General features: G+C 41.5%; 3 protein-coding genes and 1 long non-coding RNA gene across 6 annotated transcripts in view; 3 read left to right on the top strand and 1 right to left on the bottom strand.

Moving 5' to 3' along the window:
* Nucleotides 1-9,827, top strand: part of LOC140928171 (dehydrogenase/reductase SDR family member 1-like) — a 95,068-nt gene extending 85,241 nt beyond the window's left edge. For all 3 annotated transcript variants that reach the window (XM_073377881.1, XM_073377882.1, XM_073377880.1), the window contains 7 exons: nt 248-286; nt 1,094-1,134; nt 2,005-2,137; nt 2,371-2,499; nt 5,525-5,603; nt 6,196-6,276; nt 7,158-9,827. In XM_073377881.1, the coding sequence (XP_073233982.1) occupies nt 248-286; nt 1,094-1,134; nt 2,005-2,137; nt 2,371-2,499; nt 5,525-5,603; nt 6,196-6,276; nt 7,158-7,288 (633 nt within the window). In that variant the 3' untranslated portion in view covers nt 7,289-9,827. The remainder of the gene's footprint in view (nt 1-247; nt 287-1,093; nt 1,135-2,004; nt 2,138-2,370; nt 2,500-5,524; nt 5,604-6,195; nt 6,277-7,157) is intronic.
* A 1,565-nt stretch (nt 9,828-11,392) lies between these two features.
* Nucleotides 11,393-27,690, top strand: part of LOC140926790 (dehydrogenase/reductase SDR family member 1-like) — a 32,717-nt gene continuing 16,419 nt past the window's right edge. The window contains exons 1-3 of the mRNA XM_073376482.1: nt 11,393-11,567; nt 13,170-13,306; nt 17,938-17,996. Of these exons, the coding sequence (XP_073232583.1) occupies nt 13,186-13,306; nt 17,938-17,996 (180 nt within the window). The 5' untranslated portion in view covers nt 11,393-11,567; nt 13,170-13,185. The remainder of the gene's footprint in view (nt 11,568-13,169; nt 13,307-17,937; nt 17,997-27,690) is intronic.
* LOC140928039 (uncharacterized) lies at nt 13,577-15,133 on the top strand. Its single transcript, XM_073377759.1, has 2 exons — nt 13,577-14,237; nt 14,622-15,133. The coding sequence occupies exons 1-2, from the start codon at nt 13,577-13,579 to the stop codon at nt 15,032-15,034; spliced, it is 1,074 nt and encodes a 357-aa protein (XP_073233860.1). The 3' UTR covers nt 15,035-15,133.
* LOC140926791 (uncharacterized) lies at nt 16,595-17,221 on the bottom strand. The gene is made up of 3 exons (XR_012164476.1): nt 17,097-17,221; nt 16,884-16,946; nt 16,595-16,718 (listed from the first exon to the last, which is right to left on the bottom strand). It is a non-coding gene; the product is annotated as an uncharacterized lncRNA (long non-coding RNA).

Raw genomic sequence — 27,690 nt, 5'->3', positions numbered from 1 at the left:
ACAATCCTTTACAATCAACTTACGGAAAATTCCGTAACATTAAACAAATTATATGAAATGGAATAAGAGCATTAAATAAGGTTTGAAACAGTGCGAATAGCGACGACGTTTTCGCTGCCCTTGCCGTCGTGATTGCTTAAGCTCCCTAATAGCAGTGTCATAGTTTACTCAAAAAGTGATTAATATATCGAAATATATATATATATAATAACTGTGTGTTATTGACAATTTTTGTGTTATGGCCTAGGTACTGAATGAAAATGAAGAAAAACCATTTTATGAACAGGTAAGAATCTCAATTTAATTGTCGATGTTGAAGAATTCTGCTTGGAAGACATTTAATTAATATGCATCATTTTGTAACTTTTTGTAACTTAGAGGGACGATCTCTTGCACTTTATTAACACAAAACTAATGTCATAATTTGTTAATGTCCATCGTGCATCAATGCTTGTTATGACATCAGTTAGTACATTTATTTATATACTACTACATGAGAAAATTTCTGCAATTTGATGGCTTAGAGCAGTGGCATTTCAGCTTAATTTGAAATACCTACATGTGAAAATTACAAAACTATTGCGGGTAGTAGTATAAACAAATAATAGCATGATCTGTACGTGATATTTGGCATAAATACCACTCGTGATATTTCAAAATTGTCTCAAGTTTCACTCGCCTAACGGCTCGTGAAATTACGTATAACAATTTCGAAATATCACTTGTCGTATTTATGCCAAATATCACTACAAATCATGCTATTACCTATACTAACTGGTCGGTGTTTTCCCTGCGGTTGTTCAATGAGACTAACCGCCAAACAGATGCGCCTTCCAAGGTTGGTTTCAAGTACAAGTTTTGATTTAGAGGAAGAAGCAAATATCTATCGACGCTGCTGGAAAGAGGGCCCCAAAATTAGGAAACTTATCAAGTTTAACGGTGATACGTCCAAAGACAGCCAAGATATTGCTCCACAAAGTCACGAAATTTTACAGACGTTTGTATGGTGGGGGCACGATTCCACCCTTGTTTCCTCTTCTTTCGTTTGTTTGGCCACAATTAACTTGGTGTTATCCTGATTCTGATCCTTTAGCCTGCAAACGTGTGGGATGAAGTGAACAATGTGGGACTTAGGTAAGAAAATGAGTATCTGAAGAACGAAAAAACTTTTCAGTTCAGAGATGGTATATCACATTAACATTTTTGGTATGTAAGGTAATTCCCTTGTTTTGTACTACGCATCATCTACTGCGCGTAACTTTGTGATATTAAAGGTGTAGACGGTCATTTTCACCGGCCGCCTGAAGAGAGGTAACAAATGGCCCTTTTGTAGTCTAAATAGTTTTCTTACATTTTTTTGCAACCCCCGCCTCGCGGTTGCCTTTGCTCGCCTGAAAAACGCAAAACAACGGCTGTTCTGCCGCCTAGTTTCTTGGTTAGTTGAACTGTGACAATTTTTTTGTAGATAGTCATTCTCTCAAGTCAGCCAGTACCTCAAGAAATATTGTTAAGGGAAAATATATGCATATTCTCAAAGCTGTGCAGTAAGCCTTGCTGTTTTACTCTCAGTTAATCGGCTGTAATCTTTTCGCCCTCCTAAGTATGTGGCGGTGTGGATTACTCTCAAGGCGTTTTTTGCTATTGAGTGTCTTAAAAAGACCGCTTGTCACGGAAAGGAAAACAAGCAATGGTGTGTTAGGCCTTGGTAAGATAAAAAACGTTGATACCAACTTGCTTCTACCGAAAGGAGAAGAGCTCTTGGTCGCATACTCGCAGGGTGGATCTTAGGCACATGTGCTCATTGCAGCTCTGGACTTTATTTCATGTTTTTTGTTTCAACGTTCTTTGCATGTATTGTGCAGCTGTAGTTTATCTCTCACTTGCAACCGTTTAACTTGATGTATAATAGTCAGTAGATGTTAATGACTAGGTTACGGCAGCAAGGAGTTCTTTGTTAATTCGTGTTCATCATCGGCATCCTTTGTGTCCCTTTTCTCCATCAAGGTCGAATTACATTGCCGCGTGGCATGCAGCCAGGATGATGGTTCCAGCTAAACAAGGACTTATAGTCAATGTTTCATCGTCAGGAGGATTGACATATCTTTTCAACGTTGCATATGGCGTTGGGAAAGCTGCAGTAAGTCGCACAAGTTTACATGCACTTAAAAATGAAAGTGGGGTGTTAGTGGGGTTCTTGAAATTACGACTTCTTAGCGAAAACTTTGTACTTTAATTAAAAAGATGTGTTTCGACTTCCGTCCTTTTCGAAGACTCGTCCTTCAGTATTGGCTGGTACTTAATTTTCAAAGGTGCATATTCAAGATCATCTTGATTGCATTGATAATCTCTTTGCATTACTATTTTTCTAAGAATGATCGAATGGCCGCAGACATGGCTGTGGAGCTGAAGGAACAGAATGTGGCTTGCGTGTCCCTTTGGCCTGGAGCTGTGATGACTGAAAATATCAGAGACCATTTAAGTCAACCACAAGATGAGAAGGTAATTTGCAGGTTCTATACTAAAACATATGTATCCACCACTTTTTATACGTTACAGAACGCTCAAGTGAAAAAAAAAAAACATAAACATCAAAAAACAAATAGAGGGTGTCAAGGAGTTTCTTTTGGCCCAAGTTAATAAGTATAAAATTTTCATCTGTTGATTCGTGCCCTCTTTTTATCGTGTTTTTCTGTTGGACGGAGGGCGCTAAATGGAATCATAAAATTTGAACCCTCCTTCCGCTGATAAGTCAGAATCACCCTTAAATGTACTTTTGTAGCAACTTAGGTTTGGGGTTACCATAAATCCCCCATTAACCCCCCTCCCATAACTGCAACTATCGTGCGCGTCCCATATGGTTTCTATCTGCTATACCGAAAATCTTTGAGAAAATATAATTTCATGAACTGTACTCCCAAATTTCAATGGGTGTCTCTCTCCTAACATGTCTTGCTTTCTACGTGGCCACTTCTGTTACCCTGAACTTGTAAAGCTAACTCATTATTGGCGCATGTCACTTAATAGAGAGATTTAGAGTCACGTTCACGGCAAACGGCAAACCTCACGATTTAAGTTGAGAATTTCCCACAATAGAAAGTAAGCAGATAAAAACTGTCTAGAACAATTTTTATGGATTATACTGGAGTGAAACTACATATTTGTTTGTAGAAAATAAACAGTAAACTACAATTAAGGGGGAAACTTGGTCATGTGCAAATTCACGTTTAACGTTTAACGTAAACGTGCCTCTAAATCTCTCTAGTAGCAAAAAAGGAAACTTGTTTTAATCGCTATCGACTTGTCAAAAGCGTTTGATTCCATCTTCCTCAGCTTATTGTTAGCATAGCTGAAGGCGTATGGTGTTGATGAGTCAGTCAATTGATGCACAGGCCTCCCAGGCTCACGTCACGAGTGCGTTATGTAACGTTGAACCTTACATGTGCCGAACCTAATTATTAGGTTCGGCACATGTAAAGTTCGACGTATGAATCAATTAGGAACGGCACTTTTGTATTTGGGTCGACTCTGCCGTTCTAGTTGACTGAGCTTGTCGAATAGAACGGCAAAAGAGCGACTTCGATTCATACGTCGTGCTTCACATGTGCCGAACCTAATGCATAAATTATGTTAACGTATTTTTCAGTATAACTTCGCTTCTGATTGGCTATTTAGTGGGTTTTCGCGCCTGTGCTGACAGAACTCACAGAATCGTAACGACGGTTACGTTCTGGTTATCAGCATTCACGTTGTAGACTTTTAGACTGAAACTGGACAGCTTATAACGGTCTTCTAAAAAGTTGCTTTTCTTTATATCCATAAATAAAGAAATCGTAATGTAATTTAAAATTTATTGCGTTACTTTATTTTGTCCAAATATCACGATCACGATCTCCTCAGCTGTCTCCTTGCCATAACAGAGCACAAATAACACTAAAATCAAAACAAGAATTTCCGGGCTTGGTGAATTTTACTTTTCTTTTCAGTATATTTCCCTATTTTAAGCAGTAAGGATGATATTTCTTCTCGCCACGAATTAGGTTCGGCACATGTAAAGTACAACCGTCTGAATCAACAGTCGAACCTAATAGTTTGGGTCGACCTAAATAGGTATTAGGTTCGGCACATGTAAAGTTCGACGTTTGAACCGGGCCGACATACCGGATAGCTTTTCGTGCTGACATGAAAAGCTATCCGGTATTGTATGAACAGCAAGAAGACAGAACTGGAATCAGTCGTTCACACACATCCAACATCGTACTGTGCCGAACCTAATTATTAAGTTCCGGTCATGTAAAGTTCCACGTATGAATCAATTAGGAACGGCACATTTCAGTGACTTTTGTATTTGGGTCGACTCTGCCGTTCTATTCGACTGAGCTTGTCGAATACAAAGGCAAAAGATCTACTTCGATTCGTACGTCGAACTTCACATGTGCCGAACCTAATGCATAAATTATGTTAACGTATTTTTCAATGTAACCGCGCTTCTGATTGGCTATTTAGTGGGTTTTCGTACCTGTGCAGGCAGAACTCACAGAAGCGTAACGACGGTTACCAGGTATTAGGTTCGGCACACTCGCTTTGTCTAATGTAGGCGAATTTTCCTGGAGTTGAATTCTCAAGAAAGATATTCAAGTCTAAAAAGAGAAAGAGAAATTCGCCGTGGTATGTTCAAGTTGTCGATAAAACGTGCAAAGTTGTTGTTTTGGTAACCTAAACCTATTGTTTTTGTGACGTTCTCGTTGTCGTTTCGGTAGTTACATCTTTAACTCCCTAGTACTTACCTCCGCTACGGACCGAATACCTGTCTGTTCACTTTTCATCGAATGCGAGAATATGCTTGGTGAAAACATTATTTATTTATTTATTTATTTATTTATTTATTTACGAAGTGTGAACATTGTCTCGGGAGCACCCAACGACTGTTTTCTGTGAAATATCTGTTCGGAGAAGTAAAAATTGCCTAGAATTTTCTAGAGATTGGGGAAGGCTAAAAATTTCTAGATAACAGTTCCATTCATAAGTCATTCATGTACCATTTTCGAAGCATATCTAAGAAATTCCCTACGTTTTCCTAAAGTTCAATTTTTCGCATTTCAGCCCCCAGGTTAGGCTATTCTAAGTAGGAAAAGGAAAGTTAAAATTTTCGGATTCGAAAATGCGATGGAGAGAGGAATCAGAAAAATTATCTCTTTCGTAAAACAATGACTTAAAACTGCATCTAAAATTTTCGAGAAAATAATTCTGAGACCCTTGTAATTTCGAAAAGACTCAAGTTTTCCTAGGGTGACCGGATCCGACAGATACAAATTTTATAGCGCCGCTTAGAATACATTTCTAGAGTTTTCAATGCTTTTAGGTGGAAACCGTCGTTGGGTGCTCCTGTAGTCTTAATGCAAGAGTGTCCTACTTAGCGTACAACCCTTACTTCGATTTACTCGGCTAACATAAGTTAAAACTCGAGTTAATTAGAAAATAATAAAGATGAGCAAAACCAACCTGTGGGTAATATTTCACTTTGTAGATAAGGAGAACAGCCAAACTTTTCGAAGATGCCGAGGATCCAACATTTTCAGGCAAGGCCGTGGCTTGGCTGGCAGCAGGTATTATTACAGTTGATTTTAAACATTGCCCATGTTGTTCAAGACCAACGCAAAATACCATAATATAGCATAACGTGAACGAAGCCCAGTTATCTCTAATTCTGGGTATATAATTGTGCTGTTAAATCGTCCTTTAAACAACACGGCCCAGATAGTTCAGGCTATCCCATTACGCGCTGGGTTTGACAGTAACCGGCTACGTCACGATATTTAAGCCAAAAGGTGTCTTCGTATCAGTTGAATTCCAAAAATAATGGCCCTGTTTTTTTATTTGATACTATATTTAGGCATTGAAACTGTTTTCTATCGTCTGTTTCTACGAATGGCATTGATGAACATGGATTGAAACTTCAAAAAGTTGGGCCAAGTTTTTCAAACTTTAATGCCCTGCCTGCAAAGATCACCAGAAAAATTATTATGGTGTTAGTTAAAGTTCCCTGATAAAATTTGTTTGATGTCTTCTTCATAACTCTACAGGAGCATTTTGAGTATGCGTAAAGACACTAGGTAATGACGTCAGCACAGAACAAGTTGTCCTAAAACAGCATTCATTTATCCTCGTGACATAGCCCCTTTAATTCTGCAATTTCAGATCCGGGCATAATGAAGAAAAGCGGTCGGATTCTCATAACAGCTGAGTTGGGGCGAGAATACGGCTTCAAAGATGTTGGAGGTTAGTCTTGTTTGGGTTTGGGCTTTTTTGCTCATGTACGCTACTCTGTATGCACAAACCAAATATGGCAGGAGACTTCCCACATGTATCCAATCAACGCCAGCGCACCCTTGGCGTACTCGACAAAGACTCTGCGTGAATCGAGTAAGATCTTTGTTGAGCAGGCGCTGCATGTTGCTAGGATACAGTTTCAAACCCAGGCCTAATAGCCGTGCGCTCGTTACAGCGGGCTTGAGGATGAACATCGGTTTATCAATAGACGGATACTCGCACTCAAAAACCCAGTTTGACGAGAGAAAACAGATTTACTAGTCCGAAAGTTCAGGTTGCGGTGACGTCAAAGACTTGACACGCTTCAGGCAGAGCCTCCTTTTTTCCCCCTCGATCAAGAAGAAGAGAAAAGGAGCCGCTCTGCCCGTAGGGTGGCGCTAGCATAGCCGGTGTATAATTATTGATGCTAGAGGCTTGTCTTTAAGGTCCATATTATACCATTCTTGGAGAAGTCACGAGGAACAACTAACTGTTTGTTGACTTGTATAAAGCTTAAAAGTGACGTCTTTGTTTGGTTTTTGGTGTCATGACACGCGTGCTCGTGCATTCACCTTATTCCCTGAAATCCCGTGGAGGGTCACACATTGGTTTCAGTGGCGGATCCAGGAGAGGCCCGCCCCTTCCCCCCATAGTTTTCGACCAAACTGAGGTGCGAAGGGCCGAAAAAATTTTTTGGAGACCGCCCCCTCCCTTATCTTAGGTCTGGATGCCCCCCCCCCCCCCCCCTTCTTGCAAGAGGTAATCAAAATCTTATTAGTAGCAAGTCCCTTGGTCTAACTCCAAAATTGTGAACATCAGTTTTATTCATTAATGTCCTTCCATTCTTTTAGGAACCCAGCCATTGTCGATTCGACAAGTGAAGAAACTCGTCTCCTATTTCTACCCTTCCGTGTCGTGGATGATTCCTGAGTTTGTTTATGTTCCTCGCTGGTTACTGGCAGCGGGCGTTCATACGTTTTGATAACGTATGGTGAGAAATGCCTGTCACTGGATGGTCGATGTTTGTTCGCTTCTCTACTTAGCTTCTTGGACTTCAGTTTCAAGTCCTAAAACGTGTGTGCGGTTAAACCTAGCTATGACAATAATATGATAATATGATAATTACCGTATAGCGAATCTGCAGGGGCCCGTTTCTCGAAAGTCCCGATAATTAACGGGCCGGTAAGCTGTTGCCGTTTACATTAAAGATCGAGGTTTCAATAGTTTTGCATCTAACATGATAAAACTATCAGCTAATGAAACAAAATGGAGTAGTTTGCTAGCCAGGACCCACGCCTTTATTCTTTATATTTCGATTTCAATATTTGATTTCAGGCCCGAAAAGTTACCGGGACTTTCGAGAAACGGCCTCCTGAACACAAGGCAGAGCAAGATGCAAATTTCGTGCGCTTTAGGACGCGTGCTCTGTTCCCAATATTCCCAGAGGAGTCCTGGGTACTAGAATGAATCCGAATACGAAAAAAAAAATTGGAATTTAAATACGGACCAGTGTGGACGTGGAAATCTTTGAATCCGGAAAGAAAAAGTTGCGGATTCAAAAATATCCTGATACCTGTGGACGGGGCCTTATTGTTTGAGGGGTTATACTTATGTTTCACTCAATTTGGAGGCTGTTGCCACCGTGGCTTATTTTCGATAAGAGTAATTTCCTGACTCAGTTCTATTTTCAATTTAGAATCCCAAGTATTTTTGTTCCTTGTACAGTCAGAAACCACTACAAAAATGTTATATTTCTCGTAGCGAGTAAATCGGAAAATAATCAAGGGGATACTCAACCTCCAGGGTTCATTCAGGCAACGTAAGAGGCTCCCTCCTCTAGCAATGTTTTTGTATCCACCCCACCGTACTCAGGGACCTTAAGATCCGACGACGGCGACGGCAACGAGGACGTCAAGAAAGCAATAGGTTGAATAACCGAAACAACAATTTTGCACGAGCATCACGCTTTTTTGTACATTCTTTTGCCCTCACTGCATAACTACGATGCGAAAATGCCTAATTTCACGTTTTACAGAGGAAGTGCACAGGCGACGACGAAATTTCCTCTCTCTTTCTGAACTTTGATATGGTTCTTAGGAATTCAACTTTAGGAGGGTTCATCTACATTTCACAAAGTTAGTGACTTGGAGTAATCGCGATGAAGATTGAAAGAACGCGAATTCACTTTTTCAGCGACGTTTTCGCTTAAAAAGTTTAGCGCGATTATCCCAACTCGCTCACTCTGTCTAATGTAGGCGAATTTTCCTGGAGTTGAATTGTCAAGAAAGATATTCAGGTTTAAAAAGAGAAAGAGAAATTCGTCGTCGTATATTCACGTTTTCGATATAACGTGAAATTGGGCCATTCAGGTCGTAGTCGTGGAGTGACGGCAAAGACATGTACAAAAAAGTGTGATACACGTGCTAAGTTGTTGTTTTCCTAACCTAAAAGCTATTGTTTTTGTGACGTTCTCGTTGTCATTTCCGTAGTGACACCATAAACTCCCCGATAGTCGCCCCATGTAAGGAAATACGGCTTGTAGAATCCGAAATCAGGGAAATTCATGCTACTGGAATCCGGATCCTGGGCTTTGAAATCCAGAATACAGCTCAAGAGATCCGGTATCCCTCTAATCCAACGATTGGAATCTGGCATCCAAGTTCCACTGACAAAGATTCTGATATTGAGTACCTGGAATCCAGAATCCACGGCGTGGAATCCAGAATCCAAAACTGTCTTGGATTCCCTTTAATTCATGTGGCGATAACAGAGAAGAGAAGTCGTTACGTCACATTGCCATGGTAGCAAAATTTTTAGATGACAACAAACTGAAAACGTCACTTAAAAAGTGAATTTGCACTACTTCAAACTTCATCGATCTTATCCAATTTCATTTAATTTGGCAAGTGTTAGCAAAATTTTCTCGGGTTGAATCCGAAAGGACTGTAGCTAAGTTTAGAAAAAGAAAAAGACAACGTCTGTGTTGTGTTCACCTTATCCATAAAGTGAGCGTGTGAAATTAGGACGCTTTATGTCGCAGTGGTGCAACGACGGCAAAGAAATGTACAAAATAGCATGATGCACGTTCAAAGTTGTTGTTTTGTTAATAAAAACCGATTACTTTCTTGCCGTTCTCCTTGTTGTCGCCGTCGTCGTGGGTTTTGTTTTCATCCAGAAATAGTGCTGCCATGGTAACTGACGTCACACCTCGCCTCTCTCTAATAGAGCGTTTAGCAAAAGGGGGCTGTCTGTCATGTGGAATGGCCTTGGTAACGAACTCAAGATGAGAAGTTCTTTCAAGTCGGCTCTGACTTTGTCTGGAACTGCGATAGTACTTAGTTTAAGTTAGTCTATATGTATTTAACTGTAGAATAGTTTCTTTTAGTTTTTTGATAATCTTAAATTGCTTTTGTGTCTTTTTTAGCTGCATAATTTTCTCTTAAAACTTGTTATGTAAACGGCTCACTGAAAGAGCACTTTTAATGAAGTGATACCATTAATAAAGCTTTTTGATTGACTGATTGATTGATTGTATAAAGAGCAACGAAAGGAAGTCAATTCCGACTTTTCTAGACCGCGTACCAACAGAACACAGGAGCACCTAAAGACTGTTTCCTGCTAAACACATTGAAAACACTTTTTAGGCTATCTAGAGTACTTTTAGATATTTTTACTTCTTTACTACTTTTACTTTTAGTTCTGTCATCCTAGGGGAACTTGAGTCTTTTCGAAATTAACAGAAAACAGCCTAACCTAGGCAGCAAAATGTGAAACTTCAGAAAATCGTACGGAGTTTATTAGATAAGCCTCGACAATTGTACATGAAGGGAACGGTCATCTAGAACTTATTAGCCTTCTTCAAGTAATAGAAAATCCTAGGTAATATTTGGTTTTCCGAACAGTTCTACAGTAAACGGTCGTTGGGTGCTCCTGATAGCTCAACGTCACCGTCCAATGATGCAATTATCTTAGCTGAACAAGATCTCGTACTGCCAGCATGATCTTACTAGTTTTTTAAAGACCCTGGTTGGTCCGGGCAGGATTTGAACCCGCGACCTGGCCAATCGGGCGGGGATATGAATGGAAAACTTGAATTGCTGTTTATAAATCTATAGAATCAAGTGTTTTGTAAATACTTTTAACAGCAAAATTAGTTTTAGTCAGTAATACCTGCAGAAGTGGGCCGACGGAGGATGGGGCATTTGCCCTCTTTTATCGTCCCCACCCCGGTGGATTTGACCGCTCAAGAGTCCCCACCTCAGTGAATTTGCCATCCAAGGCCAAAAAAAATGCTTATGCCCGGTGTCTACCCGGGAAAGGGGGGGGGGGGGGGGGGGTTGCTGGGTGCAGCTGGAATTGACTGATGCCAGTTACATGAAAATCTCCAGCCAGGTTAGCTTAGATCAAATTGGCATCACCATGTGGGGATCCCAGCTAGCACACCTGGGTTATTATGAGCATAACGCTGATTAGCCTGCGAATACAGCCATCTCTCCTTGCTCCTCGCCGCTAGGGACGTTTCACAGGAGAGACCTCTGTTCCTCGGCCAAAGAAATTCCATACTAAAAATGATGTAAATCACGTTACATATCAAATCCGGTAGTCATGGACCGTTGTTTCGAATGTAAATTTGTTTGATTTTACGTTTGGCCTGGTCAACTATGGTAAAGTTTTGTGCTCTTCTGCGAACGAGCCCCAGCAAAACTCAAGTGCGTCTTCTAAAGAAAAATATGTTCTATAACTATTGACTGTTTGAAAGTAGATATATCGAGACCACCGTCTCATGTTTCAGTCATCTCATCATGCTCTGAAGGAAACTGGTAATGAGTACTCCTCGGAAACTGGGCGGGTGGGAGGACGGGGGAGAAGTTTGGGGAGCCCGTAATAAATGAATCGTGACAGATGTTTTCGAGAAAAATGCGATAAATTTAAAGCCACGAAAAGTGTTTAAAATCCACCGATAGAAAATGATAAAGATATGGTAAATGTACCATCTTTTTAAGAGTTTCCGCCGTTCGGCCTTGTCGTTTCGTCTTGCCCGACTCTACCCCGGAGAGTATAGAGGATCACGCACGAAAAATAAACATTTTGCCGGGCGATCATCGTAACAGTCTTACAAAAGTTGATGTAAACTGGACTTTGCCTTAGCGTTTGCTTTTTTTGTTTGCTCGTCTCCAACGTATATTTTGGAGAGACTCAAGTGAGCTCCAGATACTCCTCATTTTCGTCTTTCGATCATCAGAGTCTTGGGATAACTTCAAGTAAGCCATTTAGCCTACGGTTTTTTTTCTGTGCTTGCATGCAGTTAATTTATAGCTATTTATTGAGCCACCACTCTCGTAAACAGTTATTAATTTTATTCTTAGCGATCGATTTTCGTTTTTCAAAATCAAGAGTCAAACCGCACTCGTAGTTGCAACCCATCCTCGGCTCTCCGGCGGTTTGATAATCTAAACTGCATGATTATAGGTTAAGAGCTTTTTTAGTTGTCCAGATATATCACTGCTCTCTTACATTTCCCAAAAACTCCTGGCTGACCCAGTGATTTTTGCTGTCATTAATGCAGTGATCTGATCGTGTCAGGATTTTTGACGACATCACGCGAGAGGTTAAGGCACAGGTAGTATAGGGCAAGCTCTGTCAGTCCATAAATATATTAAACTTTCTTATGTTGTCGTGCCACGTGAGCGTCGCAATAACATTGCGTAATTGCGGTTGTGAAATTTAAAAATTTGTGTGTGGGAAAAAATATGTGATTTCATGTCCTAAATTTTGTTATTGCAATTTTTATTATTATTGTAATTAATATTTTAAAAATCTTTAAATATCGCTTACCTTGAGTCCTTTGTTTATTGTCTTTTATTGGAAAATAATAATGAATATAGCTTTAAATGTCTTAATTTTGCCATGAGATCAAATATTTTTTCGTATTTATAAGTTTCACTGTTATGCAATGTTATTGCAACATTACAAAGTTCAAAAAAACCATAGAGCTTGGACTACATGTGGTTAAGTTAGCTGAACACAGTTTTCTGAGATACAAAAATGGTGTGAGTTAATTCTCTCTGAGGCAAAATGTTTCTTTCATGTGAAAGAGTCTTTAAGTGATTTTAAAGAAACTAAAATGGAAAAATGCCAGAGCTCTGACCTCTTAAAAAGCTTGTATAAATGAATTATGCCTATGAGGTGAGTATTGGGGATCAAATAAGAAGAAAACAGTTTCTTGTTCGATCCCCAGTATACCCACCACATAGCCATACTTCATTTATACAAAAATTTCAAAGTCAGATTTAACCACGACTATCGATATTAAATTTTTCTGAACAACACAATCCAGTTAAGTACTGCTTTGCTCTGTAAGCTAGGTTTTCTTTATGTGTAATGCTAACCTCAAAATGTTGATACCATCCTGCTACGTTCAGGCAAAGCTATATTTTAAAGAATTATTGGGTGAGATTTTTGTGATATGCATATGTCCATAATAATCAAGGTCAAGGTAAGAGTCATCAGCCGAGCCGAAGGCTGAGGCTGATGACACTTACTGAAGACCTTGATTATCTGCAGAAATCACAAAAAACTGAATTTTATTAGATCCAGTTTTATTACACAATTGTTTTGAAGAAAATAAGGACACACACAGCACCGCATGGAACACAGTTGAAGTTTGACATTGCTCTTGGAAATCATGCATTGCATGTGCAACCCACAGATTAGTCACTAATCTGCTAGCAGATAACTATAACTAATCTGTAGGTTGAGCTGATTCCCAATATTAACTGTAAGTTCTAATTAGCTTATGAGAAGACAGATAGTGAGTACAATGTATAATAATATAATTCTAATCTTCCATTGTTATGCAATAGATCACCAAGTTGCACCATGACAGCAGAGCTTCCCTTGTTGTCCAGAAAAGTGTGCCTTGTGACAGGAGCATCTCGGGGGATTGGTAAAGGTATTGCCGTGATATTGGCCAAGGCAGGAGCCACAGTGTATATTACAGGTCAGTTTCTCGGAACTAAAAATTTTTTTCTTAAAGGAAAAGTATGGAGAATTTTCACGTGGATATTAGAGCTTAGAAATTATAGGGTTTAGTTGTCCTTCTCCAATAATAGGGACCTTAAGCATCGACAACGAAATACATGACGACGACGTTTGTAACCCAAGGAGGATTGGGTCGAGGCTTTCGTTCTCGGCGGGAAAAACGAAAGTTAAGCAGTGTGTTGTTTTTAGGAGACGACGATTTTTGGTTATCTGAAAAGTAGCTCTAGCTATGGCTTTCAAAAACGTCCCAAATCTACTTCTAATTAATCACAACGATGGCTTTATCAATGATGATGAATTTGTTGTTCTGTACGACCTCTATGCATCGAAAAACCTCGACTTTCCGTACGATTCGTACGCACCTTTTGACCTGGAAGAGCTTGATGAGTCTGAGAGTTTTGCAGAGTTTCGCTTTGGAAAACGAGATATACGAATTCTGAAGGAACTTTTGCTAATCCCTGACACGATTACCTGCAGTCAGCGCTCTGTTTGTGATGGACTAGAAGGTCTGTGCATGCTGCTAAAGCAGCTTTCTTACCCATGCAGATATGGAGACATGGTACATAGATTCGCTAAACCTGTTCCAGTTCTTAGCATGATCACCAATCAAATGATTGACTTTGTATATAATGTTCACGGGAATAGAGTACTAAACTGGAATCATGAGGTCCTTAGTCCTGTCAACCTGCAGACTTATGTTGATGCTGTGACAGCCAGGGGAGCCCCACTGCCCAATTGTTTTGGGTTTATTGACGGTACCGTTAGGCCTATATCAAGACCTGGAGAACATCAGCGACTTCTTTACAATGGGCATAAAAGGGTTCATGCCCTGAAATTTCAAAGCATTGCTTTGCCAAATGGATTGATCGGAAATCTATATGGCCCAGTTGGTAAGTTACGAAACAGTACAGGCCACCAGCTTTAAAGCAGGGATGTGACCAAATGTTTATTTTTGTAGACCTTGCACTTATTTTAAAAAAGGAAAAAAAATGGAAAAAAAAATGAAACCTTTTTCAAGGCTATACGACAGGCTTAATTTATTGATTTTCTCATTCAATAGTGATTACCAAGGTGAGATCACCTCAACAGTTTATTGGGAGCATAGCCAGAGGGAAGAGGGGACTGTCCCCCCACCCCCCTTGAAATAAATATAAACTCAAGATGAAATTAGGAAAAAGTTTCTGAAGTACTCATATAATCAACAGCTTATGCAACCCAATTGTCCGCAACCTTTACTCTTACACTGATACCTACCATCACCTACCTATTTTTAGAAGGAAGAAAACATGATGCAGGAATGCTTGCTGATTCACAGCTACTACACGACCTTCATCGGTTTGCCTACAATCCAGCTGGCCAGGCAGTCTGTGTTTATGGTGACCCTGCCTACCCCCTTAGAGTGCAGATGCAAGGACCCTTTAGATATGGTGTATTGACGCCACAAATGCAGCAGTACAATACAGAGATGAGTGCTGTTAGAAGTTCTGTTGAATGGCTGTTCGGAGATGTAATCAACTCGTTTAAGTTTAATGACTTTAAAAAAGATCTGAAGCTTTTCCTCAGCAGTGTTGGAAAGATCTATGTTGTTTCTGTCATACTGCATAATGCAATGACATGCTTGTATGGTAACATGACCTCAGAATTTTTTGACCTTAGGCCACCTACTCTTGACACATACTTTGGCTAGGAAACCACACCATTGCCCAGTTTACAATGCCTTTGATAAAATATGTATCAAAACCTTATAACTGCAGTTAACCATGGTAGATATTTGTATGCTGATAAGTTAAAGATTATTTCTCACACCATTGAACTTTTTAAAGAGAAAATGAATAATAATAAAATTAAGCACAATTTTATTTCTAAAAGTTTTCATTTTTTCAAGAAATGTTATTGTAACTATTGATTTATTTCCCAACTTCATTTTCCATTTTTCAGAAAACTGTGGTTAATTAACTTAAATTAATTTTATAAATATAAATAAAAGAGATTTATCAAAAAAAATTAAGCACAACATTGCAGAGTCAGGCTATTTTTTGGAATTCCTTTATCAAACATTTTACAAATATAGGAGCCCAAGGGCCTGTTTGCTGGAGGTTGGGCTGGCACTAACCCAGGATGTTTACCGTGGTGACTTAATGAATTTTTACAGAGTCAACCCTGAGTGAAAGCTACCCCAATCTAACATGACTGAATGAAGATAACCATGCTTCTTTTAGAGATTTTGCCTTGATGATGCTCGAAATTGGTTCAATTTCAATTTCTAGAGTGGACTCACTAAATGTAAGAATACTATGAGCTAATTACATAAAAGCACAGCTAATCAAACAATAGAAAAAAATAGACCTAGCTATAAATACTATTCTTAAGATTTATTTTGTGCATTTAGTGACTGTACATTAGGGGAAAGTTTGGGCATTTAGGCCCCTTTGTACAGAAAAACATCTGTCCATTAGCAAAAACAATGTTTTATTTCTTCTAGAAACTTTACAAAACTCTCTATAGAAAAGAAATATAATTACATCCATCAACAATGCTCTTGAAGATAACTAAAGTCATAACAAAAGTCAACTCAACAAGTTCAGGGCTCTTTCACATTCATAAGGTTCGAGCTTAATGCTTTTTTATATTTTCCATCAATGCCATAAATACCTTGTTTTGCTGGTCAAGCATAATTTGAAGGTTTTGCTGTTGAAGCTGCTGCTGTTGCTGCATCGTGTTCATCAGCGCTGAGAACATGGTCTGTTGCTGCTGCGAAGCCTCCTCTTGTTTAGTTTCTGCTAGATCAAGCTCTCTTTTTCTGATGGCTAACTCTTCCTTTTTCAATTCTCTCTCTTTCTCTGACTTCTCGGCCAAAAATCCGATTGCATCAGAGGTGCTCCTCCTCAATTTAGCTTTTTTTGGTTTCTCGCCACTATCGATATCATCGCTCTTAAGCTTTCTAATTGCAATTGTCTGAAGAGCCGCCTGTCTGATTTCCTCTGCTTTAGCTTTTTCTTTCTCATCTTTTGCCTTCCTCTCGTTTCTCAGGGCGTCACTCTTTTCTTCTGCGCTTTTCTCTCGCTCTCGAATTTCCTCCAGCAAGGCATCAAGCTCTGTGAGCTCGGGGACATCGATCCCAGAGGCTTTCTCTTCTTTTCTTTGCTTTAGTTTGTGCCGGGAGATCAGGAGTGCATATCGATCTCTCACTGCCCTTGCTGTAACCCTGAATTCTGGAGTCTTCAGAGAATTCAAATAGGCCGCGATGCTTTCCCATACTTTCCCTCTCTCGGTGCTTTTCGGTTTAAAATTGTAAGGTTCGCTCGTTACAGCTTCGCGAAGCATCAAGACATCATGGTCTTCCGTCCAAACAAAATACCTGGACTTACTCGCTGTCAAAAGAACACGAAAAAATATATTTTTAAAGCAAAACTGAAGATCTATATCTTGAAGTGCAACTTAAAATTAGCACAATTACATACAGGTCTAAAATAAGAAGAACATGACTTCAAATATCCCAAAATTCTCCTTAAAGAGATCAGTACAGAAAAACTTACATTTCTTTTGAACGAGTTCTTGCTCGGCTGTAGAAATGTGGCCGGCCATGGTTTCGGATGCTTCTGAAAGAAAGTCATTTTAGTCTGTTAAAAAAAGCTAAACTGTTAAACATTTGACTTCCGCTGGTTCGCAAATAATACATCAAACAATCGTTATAACAAAAGGTGGAAACAGATGATTATCAGCATGAAAAAGTTTAGTTGTTTACTTACGTTTTCACCAGAGCGAAAATTTGCTCAGATTCAGTCGTCGACGAAGGCTGGACGACGTTTTGACAACCTAACGCATGCCCAGAAGGTTCGCGCGGGAAAATTTCACTTCCGGTTGGCGTCGTCGTCCCATTTCGTCGTCGATGCTTAAGGTCCCTAATAGCTTGTACACAGACGTTGTGTTCTTTTTCTTTCCGAAAATTGATGAGCCATTTTCATACACATGCTTAACGTTCTCTAAAGAGAAAATAGAGGGTCAGTGAATAGGCTATCTCTAATACCCTTTCCCCCATCAAACCTTTCCTAATTCCACAGGTAGAATTTAATCAAAGTTAAATCCCTGGGTGTCAGTACTCCTGACAATTTGGGTGGAGGTGCGTGGTATGCAGCCTCCACCTGGTGTTTTCTTTTAAGCTCAGTTGGATTAGCGTCAGCTACTTCCAAGCGAGACTGGGTCACTGGTTCTAACCCTGGCTCGACCAACACTCAGGGTCTTGAAATAACTGAAGAAAAAGTGCTACCCTTGTGATGTCATCTTCAAACAGTTACACGTTTTAATGCTCTATTTAGTCCTCTACTAGTTTTCTTAAAACTAAACATAAGCTACCTAATCCTCTGAAGACTAGTGTCACTTTTAACCCCCACCTCCTCAAAACAGCCCCTTACCCTTGTACTGTTCCCAGGTGGCCACTATAAAGGGTTACAACTACCGCAGTCAATATACAAACCTATTTTTCTTTCTTTGTTTTTTTTTTTTCATTTTTTAAGCAAACTTCCACAATGTACAGGTTGCAACTGTTTTCTACCTTCCAAAATAAAAAGTACTTTAACTTTTGTTTGGTAGGTAGAACTCTTGATGTCACTCAAGGAAAGATTGGATCACTGCAGCAAACAGCTGAGGAGGTAATGACAACATTCTGTAATGTCATTTTCCTGCAACATACGAAGGCTGAATCTGATAATATTGTTTTCTTATACATTCAAAATATTTCCAACCTCAATACCTGGCGTTTTCCTTTTCCTTTGCAGTTTCAGAATATAAACAAATTGTTTGTTTTAGCAGACATTCAGATAAAGAAAAACTGACTTCCATCTTCACTTGCAAACTATCGCTGTTGTCACCGTTTTCACTATTGTCATTGTTGTCACTGTTGTTGTTATTGTCATTGTTGTCACTGTTGTTGCTATTGTCACTGCTGTCGCTGTTGTCACCATTGCCACTGTTGTCACCATTGTCACTTTTGTCACTGTTGTCACTCTTACCACCATTTTCACTGTTGTCACTGTTGTAACCGTTGTCACCGTTGTCACCGTTGTAACTGTTGTCACCGTTGTCCCTGATGACACTGTTTTCATCGTTGTCGCTGTTTTTAACATTGTCAGTGTTGTCACAGTTGTCACCTTTGTCACAAGTGTCACCGTTGTAACCGTTGCCATCCTTGTCACTGTTGTAACTGTTGTCACCGTTGTCACTGTTGTCACCGTTTTAACCATTGTCATTGTTGTCACCATTGTCACCATTCTTACCCGTTGTCACCGTTGTCACCTCTTGTCACTGTTGTCACCATTGTCACCGTTGTCACCATTGACACCGTTCTCACCTCTTGTCACTGTTTTCACCGTTGTCACCGTTGTCACTATTGACACAGTTGTTACCGTTGTCACCGTCGTCATCGTTGTCACCATTGTCACTGTTGTCACTGTTGTCACCGTTGTCAATGTTGTCACTGTTGTCACTGTTGTCACTGTGTCACTTTTGTCACTGTTGTCACTGTCATCACCGTTGTCACCATTGCCATTGTTGTCACTGTTGTCACTGTTGTCACCATTGTCACTGTTGTCACTGTTGTAACCGTTGTCACCGTTGTAACTGTTGTCACCGTTGTCCCTAATGTCACTGTTGTCACCGTTGTCGCTGTTGTCAACATTGTCAGTGTTGCCAGTGTTGTCACAGTTGTCACCGTTGTCACAAGTGTCACCGTTGTCACCAATGTCACCGTTGTCACTGTCGTCACCGTTGTCACCGTTGTCACCGTTGTAACTGTTGTCACCGTTGTCACCGTTTTAACCGTTGTCACTGTTGTCAGCATTGTCACCGTTCTCACCCGTTGTCACCGATCTCACCTCTTTTCACTGTTGTCACCGTTGTCACCGTTTTCATCCTTGACATTGTCGACAGTGTTGTCACCGTTATCACTGTTGTCACCGTTCTCACCGTTGTAACTGTATATCCACTGTTGTCACTGTTCTCACCGTTTTCACAAATGTCACGGTTGTCACCGTTGTCACCACTCTCACTGTTGTCACCATTGTCACTGTTTTTACTCTTTTCACCGTTCTCACTGTTGTCACCGTTGTCACAGTTGTCACTGTTGTCACTCTTGTCATCTTTGTCACCGTTGTTACCGTTGTCACCGTTCTCACCATTGTCACCGTTGTCACTGTTGTCGCCGTTTTCACCATTGTCACCGTTGTCACTGTTGTCACCGTTGTGATTGTTGTCACCCTTGTAGCTGTTGTCACTGTTGTCACCGTTGTCACTGTTGTCACGGTTACGTTGTCACTGTTGTCACAGTTGTCACTGTTGTCACCGTTCTTACTGTTGTCACCATTGTACCTTTTGTCATCCTTGTCCCTGTCACTGTTGTCACCGTTGTCACCGTTGTCACTGTTGTCACTGTTGTCACCGTTGTCACCGTTGTCACCGTTGTCACTACTATTATTGTCACTGCTGTCACTGTTGTCACTATTGTCACTGTTGTCACCGTTATCACCGTAGTCATTGTTGTCACCGTTGTCACACTTGTCACTGTTGTCACCGTTGTCACTGTTATCACCGTTGTCACTGTTGTCACTGTTGTCACCGTTGTCACTGTTGTCACTGTTGTCACAGTTGTCACTGTTGTCACTGTTGTCACCGTTGTCACTGTTGTCACTGATGTCAACGTTGTCACTGTTGTCACTCTTTTAACCATTCTCACTGTTTTCACCGTTGTCCCTTATGTCACTGTTGTCACCGTTATCGCGTTTGTCACCGTTGTCACCCTTCTCACCGATGTCACCGTTGTCACGGTTGTCACCGTTGTCACTGTTATCACCGTTGTCACCGTTGTCACTGTTGTCACTGATGTCACCATTGTCACTGTTATCACCATTGTCAATAGTACTTTTGTCACTGCTGTCACCGTTGTCACTATTGTCACAGTTGTCACCGTTGTCATTGTTGTCACTGTTGTCACCGTTGTCACTGTTGTCACCGTTGTCACTGTTATCACTCTTTTAACCGTTCTTACTGTTGTCACCGTTGTACCTGTTGTCATCGTTGTCCCTAATGTCACTACTGTCACCGTTGTCGCTGTTGTCACTGTTGCCCCGTTGTCACGGTTGTCACTGTTGTCACGGTTTTCACGGTTGTCACCCTTGTCACCGTTGTCACTGTTTTCACCGTTGTCACCATTGTCCCCGTTGTCACCGTTGTCACTAGCACTGTTGTCACTGCTGTCACCGTTGTCACTATTGTCACTTTTGTCACCGTTGTCACTGTTGTCACCGTTGTCCCTGTTGTCACCGTTGTCACTGTTGTCACTATTGTCACCGTTGTCACTGTTGTCACCATTGTCACTGTTGTCACTGCAGTCACCGTTGTCACAATTGTCATGGTTGTCACCGTTGTCATTGCTCTCACCAATGTCACCGTTGTCACAGTTGTCACCGTTGTCACTGTTGTCACCGTTGTCACCGTTGTCACTGTTGTCACCGTTGTCACCGTTGTCACTGTTGTCACCAATTTTACTGTTGTCATTGTTGTCACCGTTATCATCGTTGTCACTCTTGTCACTCCTGTCACCGTTGTCACCATTGTCACTGTTGTCACTGTTGTCACGGTTCTCACCATTGTCACCATTTTTACTGTTGTCACTATTGTCACTGTTGTCGCTGTTGTAACTGTTGTCACCATTGTCACCGCTGTCACCGTTGTCACTGTTGTCACTCTTTTAACCGTTGTCACTGTTATCACCGTTGTAACTGTTGTCACCATTGTCCCTTATATTACTAAAGTCACCGTTGTCGCTGTTATCACCGCTGTCACCGTTGTCACCGTAGCCACCGTTGTCACTTTTGTCACTAGTACTGTTGTCACTGCTGTCACTATTGTCCCTGTTGTCGTTTTTGTCACCATTGTCATTGTTGTCACGGTTACTAGTACTGTTGTCACTGCTGTCACCGTTCTCATCCGTTGTCACTGTTGTCACTGCCGTCACCGTTGTCACCGTTGTCACTGTTGTCACGGTTGCCACCGTTATCATTGTTGTCACTGTTGTCACTGTTGTCACTGTTGTCAGTCTTGCAACCGTTGTCACTGTTGTCACTCTTTTAACCGTTGTCACTGTTATCACCGTTGTAACTGTTGTCACTGTTGTAACCGTTGTCACTGTTGTCACTGATGTCACCGTTGTCACTGTTCTCACTCTTTTAACCATTGTCACTGTTGTCACCGTTGTCCCTTATGTCACTGTTGTCACCGTTATCGCGTTTGTCACCGTTGTCACCCTTGTCACCGTTGTCACCGTTGTCACGGTTGTCACCGTTGTCACTGTTGTCACCGTTGTCACCGTTGTCCCCCTTGTTACTGATGTCACTGTTGTCACAGTTTTCACTGTTGTCACTGTTGTCACTGTTGTCACCGTTCTTACTGTTGTCACCATTGTACCTGTTGTCATCGTTGTCCCTAATGTCACTGTTGTCACCGTTGTTGCTGTTGTCACTGTTGCCCCGTTGTCACGGTTGTCAGTGTTTTCACAGTTTTCACGGTTGTCACTCTTGTCACCGTTGTCACTGTTTTCACTGTCGTCACTGTTGTCACTATTGTCACTGTTGTCACCGTTATCACCGTAGTCATTGTTGTCACCGTTGTCACACTTGTCACTGTTGTCACCGTTGTTACTGTTCTCACTCTTTTAACCATTGTCACTGTTGTCACCGTTGTCCCTTATGTCACTGTTGTCACCGTTATCGCGTTTGTCACCGTTGTCACCCTTGTCACCGTTGTCACCGTTATCACGGTTGTCACTGTTGTCACTGTTGTCACCGTTGTCACCGTTGTCCCTCTTGTCACTGATGTCACTGTTGTCACAGTTTTCACTGTTGTCACTGTTGTCACTGTTGTCACCGTTCTTACTGTTGTCACCATTGTACCTGTTGTCATCGTTGTCCCTAATGTCACTGTTGTCACCGTTGTTGCTGTTGTCACTGTTGCCCCGTTGTCACGGTTGTCAGTGTTGTCACAGTTTTCACGGTTGTCACTCTTGTCACCGTTGTCACTGTTTTCACTGTCGTCACTGTTGTCACTATTGTCACTGTTGTCACCGTTATCACCGTAGTCATTGTTGTCACCGTTGTCACACTTGTCACTGTTGTCACCGTTGTTACTGTTGTCACTGTTGTCCCTGTTGTCACCGTTGTCACTGTTGTCACTGTTGTCACCGTTCACTGTTGTCACTGTTGTCACGGTTGTCACCGTTGTCACCGTTGTCACCGTTGTCACTGTTCTCACTGTTTTCACCGTTGTCACTGTTGTTACTAGTACTGTTGTAACTGCTCTCCCTGTTGTCACTGTTGTCACGGTTGTCATCGTTGTCACCGTTGTCATAGTTGTCACCGTTGTCACTGTTGTCACTGCTGTCACCGTTCTCACCGTTCTCACCGTTGTCATTGTTGTCACTGTTCTTACCGTCATTCACTGTTGTTACTCTTGTAACCGATGTCAGTGTTGTCCCCGTAGTCCCTAATGTCACTGTTGTCACCGTTGTCGCTTTTTTCACTGTTGTCTTTGTTGACACCGTTGTCACTGTTGTCACGGTTGTCTCTGTTGTTACCGTTGTCATTGTTGTCACCGTTGTCACTATTGTCACCCTTGTCACTGTTGTCACTGTTGTCACTGTTCTCACCGTTGTCACCGTTGTGAGTGTTTCACTGTTGTCACTATTGTCACCGTTCTCACCGTTGTCATTGTTGTCACCGTTGTCACTGTTGTCACTGCTGTCACCGTTGTGACGAGTGTCACAGTTGTCACCATTGTCATTGCTGTCACAGTTGTCGCTGTTGTCATCGTTGTCACCGTTGTCACCGTCGTCACCATTGACACCGTTGTCACTGTTTTCACCGTTGTTACCGTTTTCACCGTTGTCATCGTTGTCACCATTGTCACTGTTGTCACTGTTGTCACCGTTGTCACCGTTGTCAGCGTTGTCACCGTTGTCACTGTCGTCACCGTTGTCACCGTTGTAACTGTTGTCACCGTTGTCACTGCTGTCACCGTTTTAACCGTTGTTACTGTTGTAAGCATTGTTATCGTTCTAACCCATTGTCACTGTTCTCACCTGTTGTCACTGTTGTCACCGATCTCACCATTGACACCGTTGTCACTGTTTTTACCGTTGTTACCGTTGTCACCGTTTTCATTGTTGTCACCGTTGTCATTATTGTCACCGTCGTCACCGTTGTCACCGTTGTAACTGTTGTCACCGTTGTCACTGCTGTCACCGTTTTAACCGTTGTTACTGTTGTAAGCATTGTTATCGTTCTAACCCATTGTCACTGTTCTCACCTGTTGTCACTGTTGTCACCGATCTCACCATTGACACCGTTGTCACTGTTTTTACCGTTGTTACCGTTGTCACCGTTTTCATTGTTGTCACCGTTGTCATTATTTTCACCGTCGTCACCGTTGTCACTGTTGTCACTGTTGTCACCGTTGTCAACGCTTTCACTGTTGTCATTGATGTCACTACTGTCACCGTTGTCACCGTTGTCACCGTTGTCACTGTTGTCACCCTTGTCACTGTTGTCACGGTTGTCACCGATGTCACTGTTGTCATTGTTGTCACCGATGTCACCGTTGTCACTGTTGTCACCGTTGTCACAGTTGTCACTGTTGTCACTGTTGTCATTTTTGTCACCGTTGTCACTGTTGTCACTGTTGTCACAGTTGTCACTGTTGTCACTGTAGTCACCGTTGTTACCAATGTCATTGTTGTCATTGTTGTCACTGTTGTTATGGTTGTTACCGTTGTAACCGTTGTTATTGGTTTCACCTTTGTCACCGTTGTCACTTTTGTCACTGTTGTCCTTGATGCCACTGTTGTCACCGTTGTCGCTGTTGTCAACATTGTCAGTGTTGTCAGTGTTGTCATAGTTGTCACAAGTGTCACCGTTGTCACCGTTGTCACTGTTGTCACTGTTGTCAACGTGTCAGCTTTGGAACTGTTGTCACCGTTGTCACTGTTTTCACCGTTTTAACCGTTGTCCCTTTTTTTAGCATTGTCACCGTTCTCACCTGTTGTCACCGTTGTCATCGTTGTCACCATATACACCGCTGTCACTAATGTCACCGTTGTTACCTTTTCACTGTTGTCACTGTAGTCACCGTTGTCACCGTTGTCACTGTTGTCATCGTTGTCACCGTTGTCACTGTTGTCACTGTTGTCACCATTGTCACCATTGTCACCGTTGGCACCGTTTTCACTGTTGTCGCTGTTGTCACCGTTGTCCCTTTTGTTACCGTTTTTACTGTTGTCACCATTGTCACCGTTGTCACCGTTTTCACCGTTGTAACTGTTGTCACTGTAGTAACCGTTGTCAACTCCGTCACTGTTGTCACCGTTGTTACCGTTGTCAACGTTGTCACCAGTGTCACTGTTGTCACCATTGTCACCGTTGTCACTGTTGTCACCATTTTCACTGTTGTCACCGTATTCACCATTGTCACCGTTGTCACCGTTTTCGCTGTTGTCGCCGTTGTCACCGTTGTCTCTTTTGTCACTGTTGTTACCATTGTCACCGTTGTCACGGTTGTCACTGTTCTCACCGTTGTCACCGTTGTCACCGTTGTAACTGTTGTCACTGTAGTAACCGTTTTCAACACTGTCACTGTTGTCACCATTGTTACCGTTGTCACCGTTGTCAACGTTGTCACCGTTGTCACCAGTGTCACTGTTGTCACCGTTGTCACTGTTGTTACTGGTGGCAGTGTTGTTGCTCTTCTCATCTTTGTCACCATTGTCATGGTTGTCATTGTTTTCAGTGTTTTTCGCTGTTGTCACTTTTCTCACCGTTGTCACTTTTGTCACTGTTGTCACCATTCTAACTCTTGCTACCGTTGTCACTGTTGTCATTGTTGTCCCTTTTGTCACTGTTGTCACTGTTGTCACTGTTGTCTCTCTTGTCACCGTTGTTACGGTTATCATTGTTGTCACCATTGTCGGTGTTGTCAGTGTTAAAGCTGTCCTTACCGTTGTTACTGTTGTCACCGTTTTCACTGTTGTCACTGTTGTCACCGTTCTTACTGTTCTCACCTTTGTCGCTGTTGTCAGTGTTTTAAGTGTTGTCGCTGTTGTTACTGTTGTTACTGTTGTCACTGTTGTCGTCGTTGTCACTGTTGTCACCGTTGTCAGTGTTGTCAGTGTTGTCAGTGTTGTCACTGTTGTCATTGTTGTCACTGTTGTCAGGGTTGTCACCGTTCTTACTATTCTCACGGTTGTCGCTGTTGTCAGGTTTTTTAGTGTTGTCGCTGTTGTTACTGTTGTCACTTTTGTCATCATTGTCTTTTTTGTCACCGTTTTCACTCTTGTCATCATTGTAACCGTTTTCACTGTTATCACTGTTGTCACCATTGTCGCTGTTGTCACCCTTGTGACTGTTGTCACCATTGTCACTGTTATTACCTTTGTCACTGCTGTCTTTGTTGTCACTGTTTTTTGCTGTCGTCAGGATGATCACGGTTGTTGCTGTTGTAACTGTCTTCGCTGGTATCGCTGCTTTCATTGTTTTCACGGTTGTCGGTGTTGTCACTGTTCTGTCTGTTGGGAGTGGTGTCAGAGTTGTCCCTATATTCGCTGTTGTCACTGTTGTCGCTTTTATCACGGTGGGCATTTTGTCCGTGTTGTCACTCTTATCGCAGTTGTCGCTGTTCTTACTGTTGTAGCTTTTGTCACTGTTGTCGCTGTTGTCAATGTTGTCACTTTTTTTCACTTTTTTCGCTGTCACTGTTGTAACTATTGTCGTTGTTTCGAGTGGTGTTATTGTTGTTTCTATCGGCGCTGTTGTCGCTGTTGTTGCTCTTGTCGCTAGTATTGCCATTGTCACCGTTGTCACTGTTGTGGCTGTTGTCACGGTAATCACTGTTGTCACGGTTGTCAATGTGGTCACTGTGTTCAGTGTTGTCTCTGTTGTCGCTGTTGTCACTGTGTTCGGTGTTTTCACTGTTGTCATTTTTGTCGTTTTTTTTATGTTTTCACTGTTGTCACTGTTGTCACTCTTGTTAGTGTTGTCACTGTTGTCAGTGTTGTCACCGTTGTCACCGTGGTCACTGTTGTCACTGTTGTGACCGTTGTCGCCATTACTACGGTTGTCGCTACGGTCGCTGTTGTCACCGTTGTCACTGTTGTCACGGTTGTCACTGTTTTCATTATTGTCACTGTTGTCATCGTTGTTTTGTTGTCGCGGTTGTCACCCTTGTCACCACTGTCACCGTTGTCTCTGTTGTCACTGTTGTTGCTGTGTGTTGTCATCGTTGTCGCTGTTGCACCGTTTAAGTTAGCTCTTTTTCTTTCATTCGGCATTGAGCTTCTGCTTCTGTATAACGACAGGCAAAACAGTGGGTAAAAATATCGATAAACGGAGAGTGACTTTGATCTTCACTTGCGAACTAAAGGCGATGAGGAAGCTCAAGCAGTTTTCTTTTACTCTGACCTCAGTTCAGAACTCATGCTTGTCCCTCACATATTAGGGACCTTTAGCATCACGTTTTTCATGGGAAACTGCAAACCGCAAACCGCAAAATGTCACGTGACCACGGCCTTGCGGTCACGTTTGCAGTTTGCAGTTCACGTTTGAACCGCAGGAGAGGCTTCCAGCGGTAAGTGATTTACGGCAAGGTTTTTTGCCACAAAAAACTGTACAGCCTCGCGTTTAAAGGTATGAACTAGCTTTTTATATCCGTTTGCGATGTGTTTGTTTGATGTTTGATCTCGAATCAATGAATTATTGCTGAGTTTTGGGCGATTAAAGTGATGCACTTCGACTTGATGAAAACAACATGGCGGCCCTAAACAATGAACGCGTAGTTCAAATCAATTTTATATTCGTTTCTGCCGTACTAACAAAGGAAAGTATTCTGTTCCAATCCAGTGTTAATTTTTTTTTTCTATCTTGTTACTGAATTCATATCTTAACTCAGTCTCTGTTTGGTTCCTATTTTTAACGTATCACTCCGCGAATATCATTTTATTTTGCTTATCTCTTTTAGACTGGGGAGCCCGGGCAGCACTAAAACATGGAATCCGGAATCCGGAAACGGAAACGGAATCACGGAAACGGAAACGGAAACAGAATACGGAATCAGATATCGATGATAGAAAATTAAAGAATTTCACAATACACAATTTAGTACAATCCAAAGAGAATTTGTCTTAGTTTTCTTGGCAGTTCCCTTAAATATATTCTTGTTATTGTGTCTTGATAAGGTTTGCCGTAGTGTGGGTTACTGCACTGCAAGGCCCATGAAAGTAATTTTACGAGTAATTTTTATTCACGAGTT

Source organism: Porites lutea, chromosome 2 (genome assembly GCF_958299795.1).
Source record: "Porites lutea chromosome 2, jaPorLute2.1, whole genome shotgun sequence".
In the NCBI taxonomy this organism is placed as follows: domain Eukaryota; kingdom Metazoa; phylum Cnidaria; class Anthozoa; order Scleractinia; family Poritidae; genus Porites; species Porites lutea.
The sequence above is the reverse complement of the archived record's forward strand: the minus strand, read 5'-3'. Positions and strand labels throughout refer to the sequence as shown.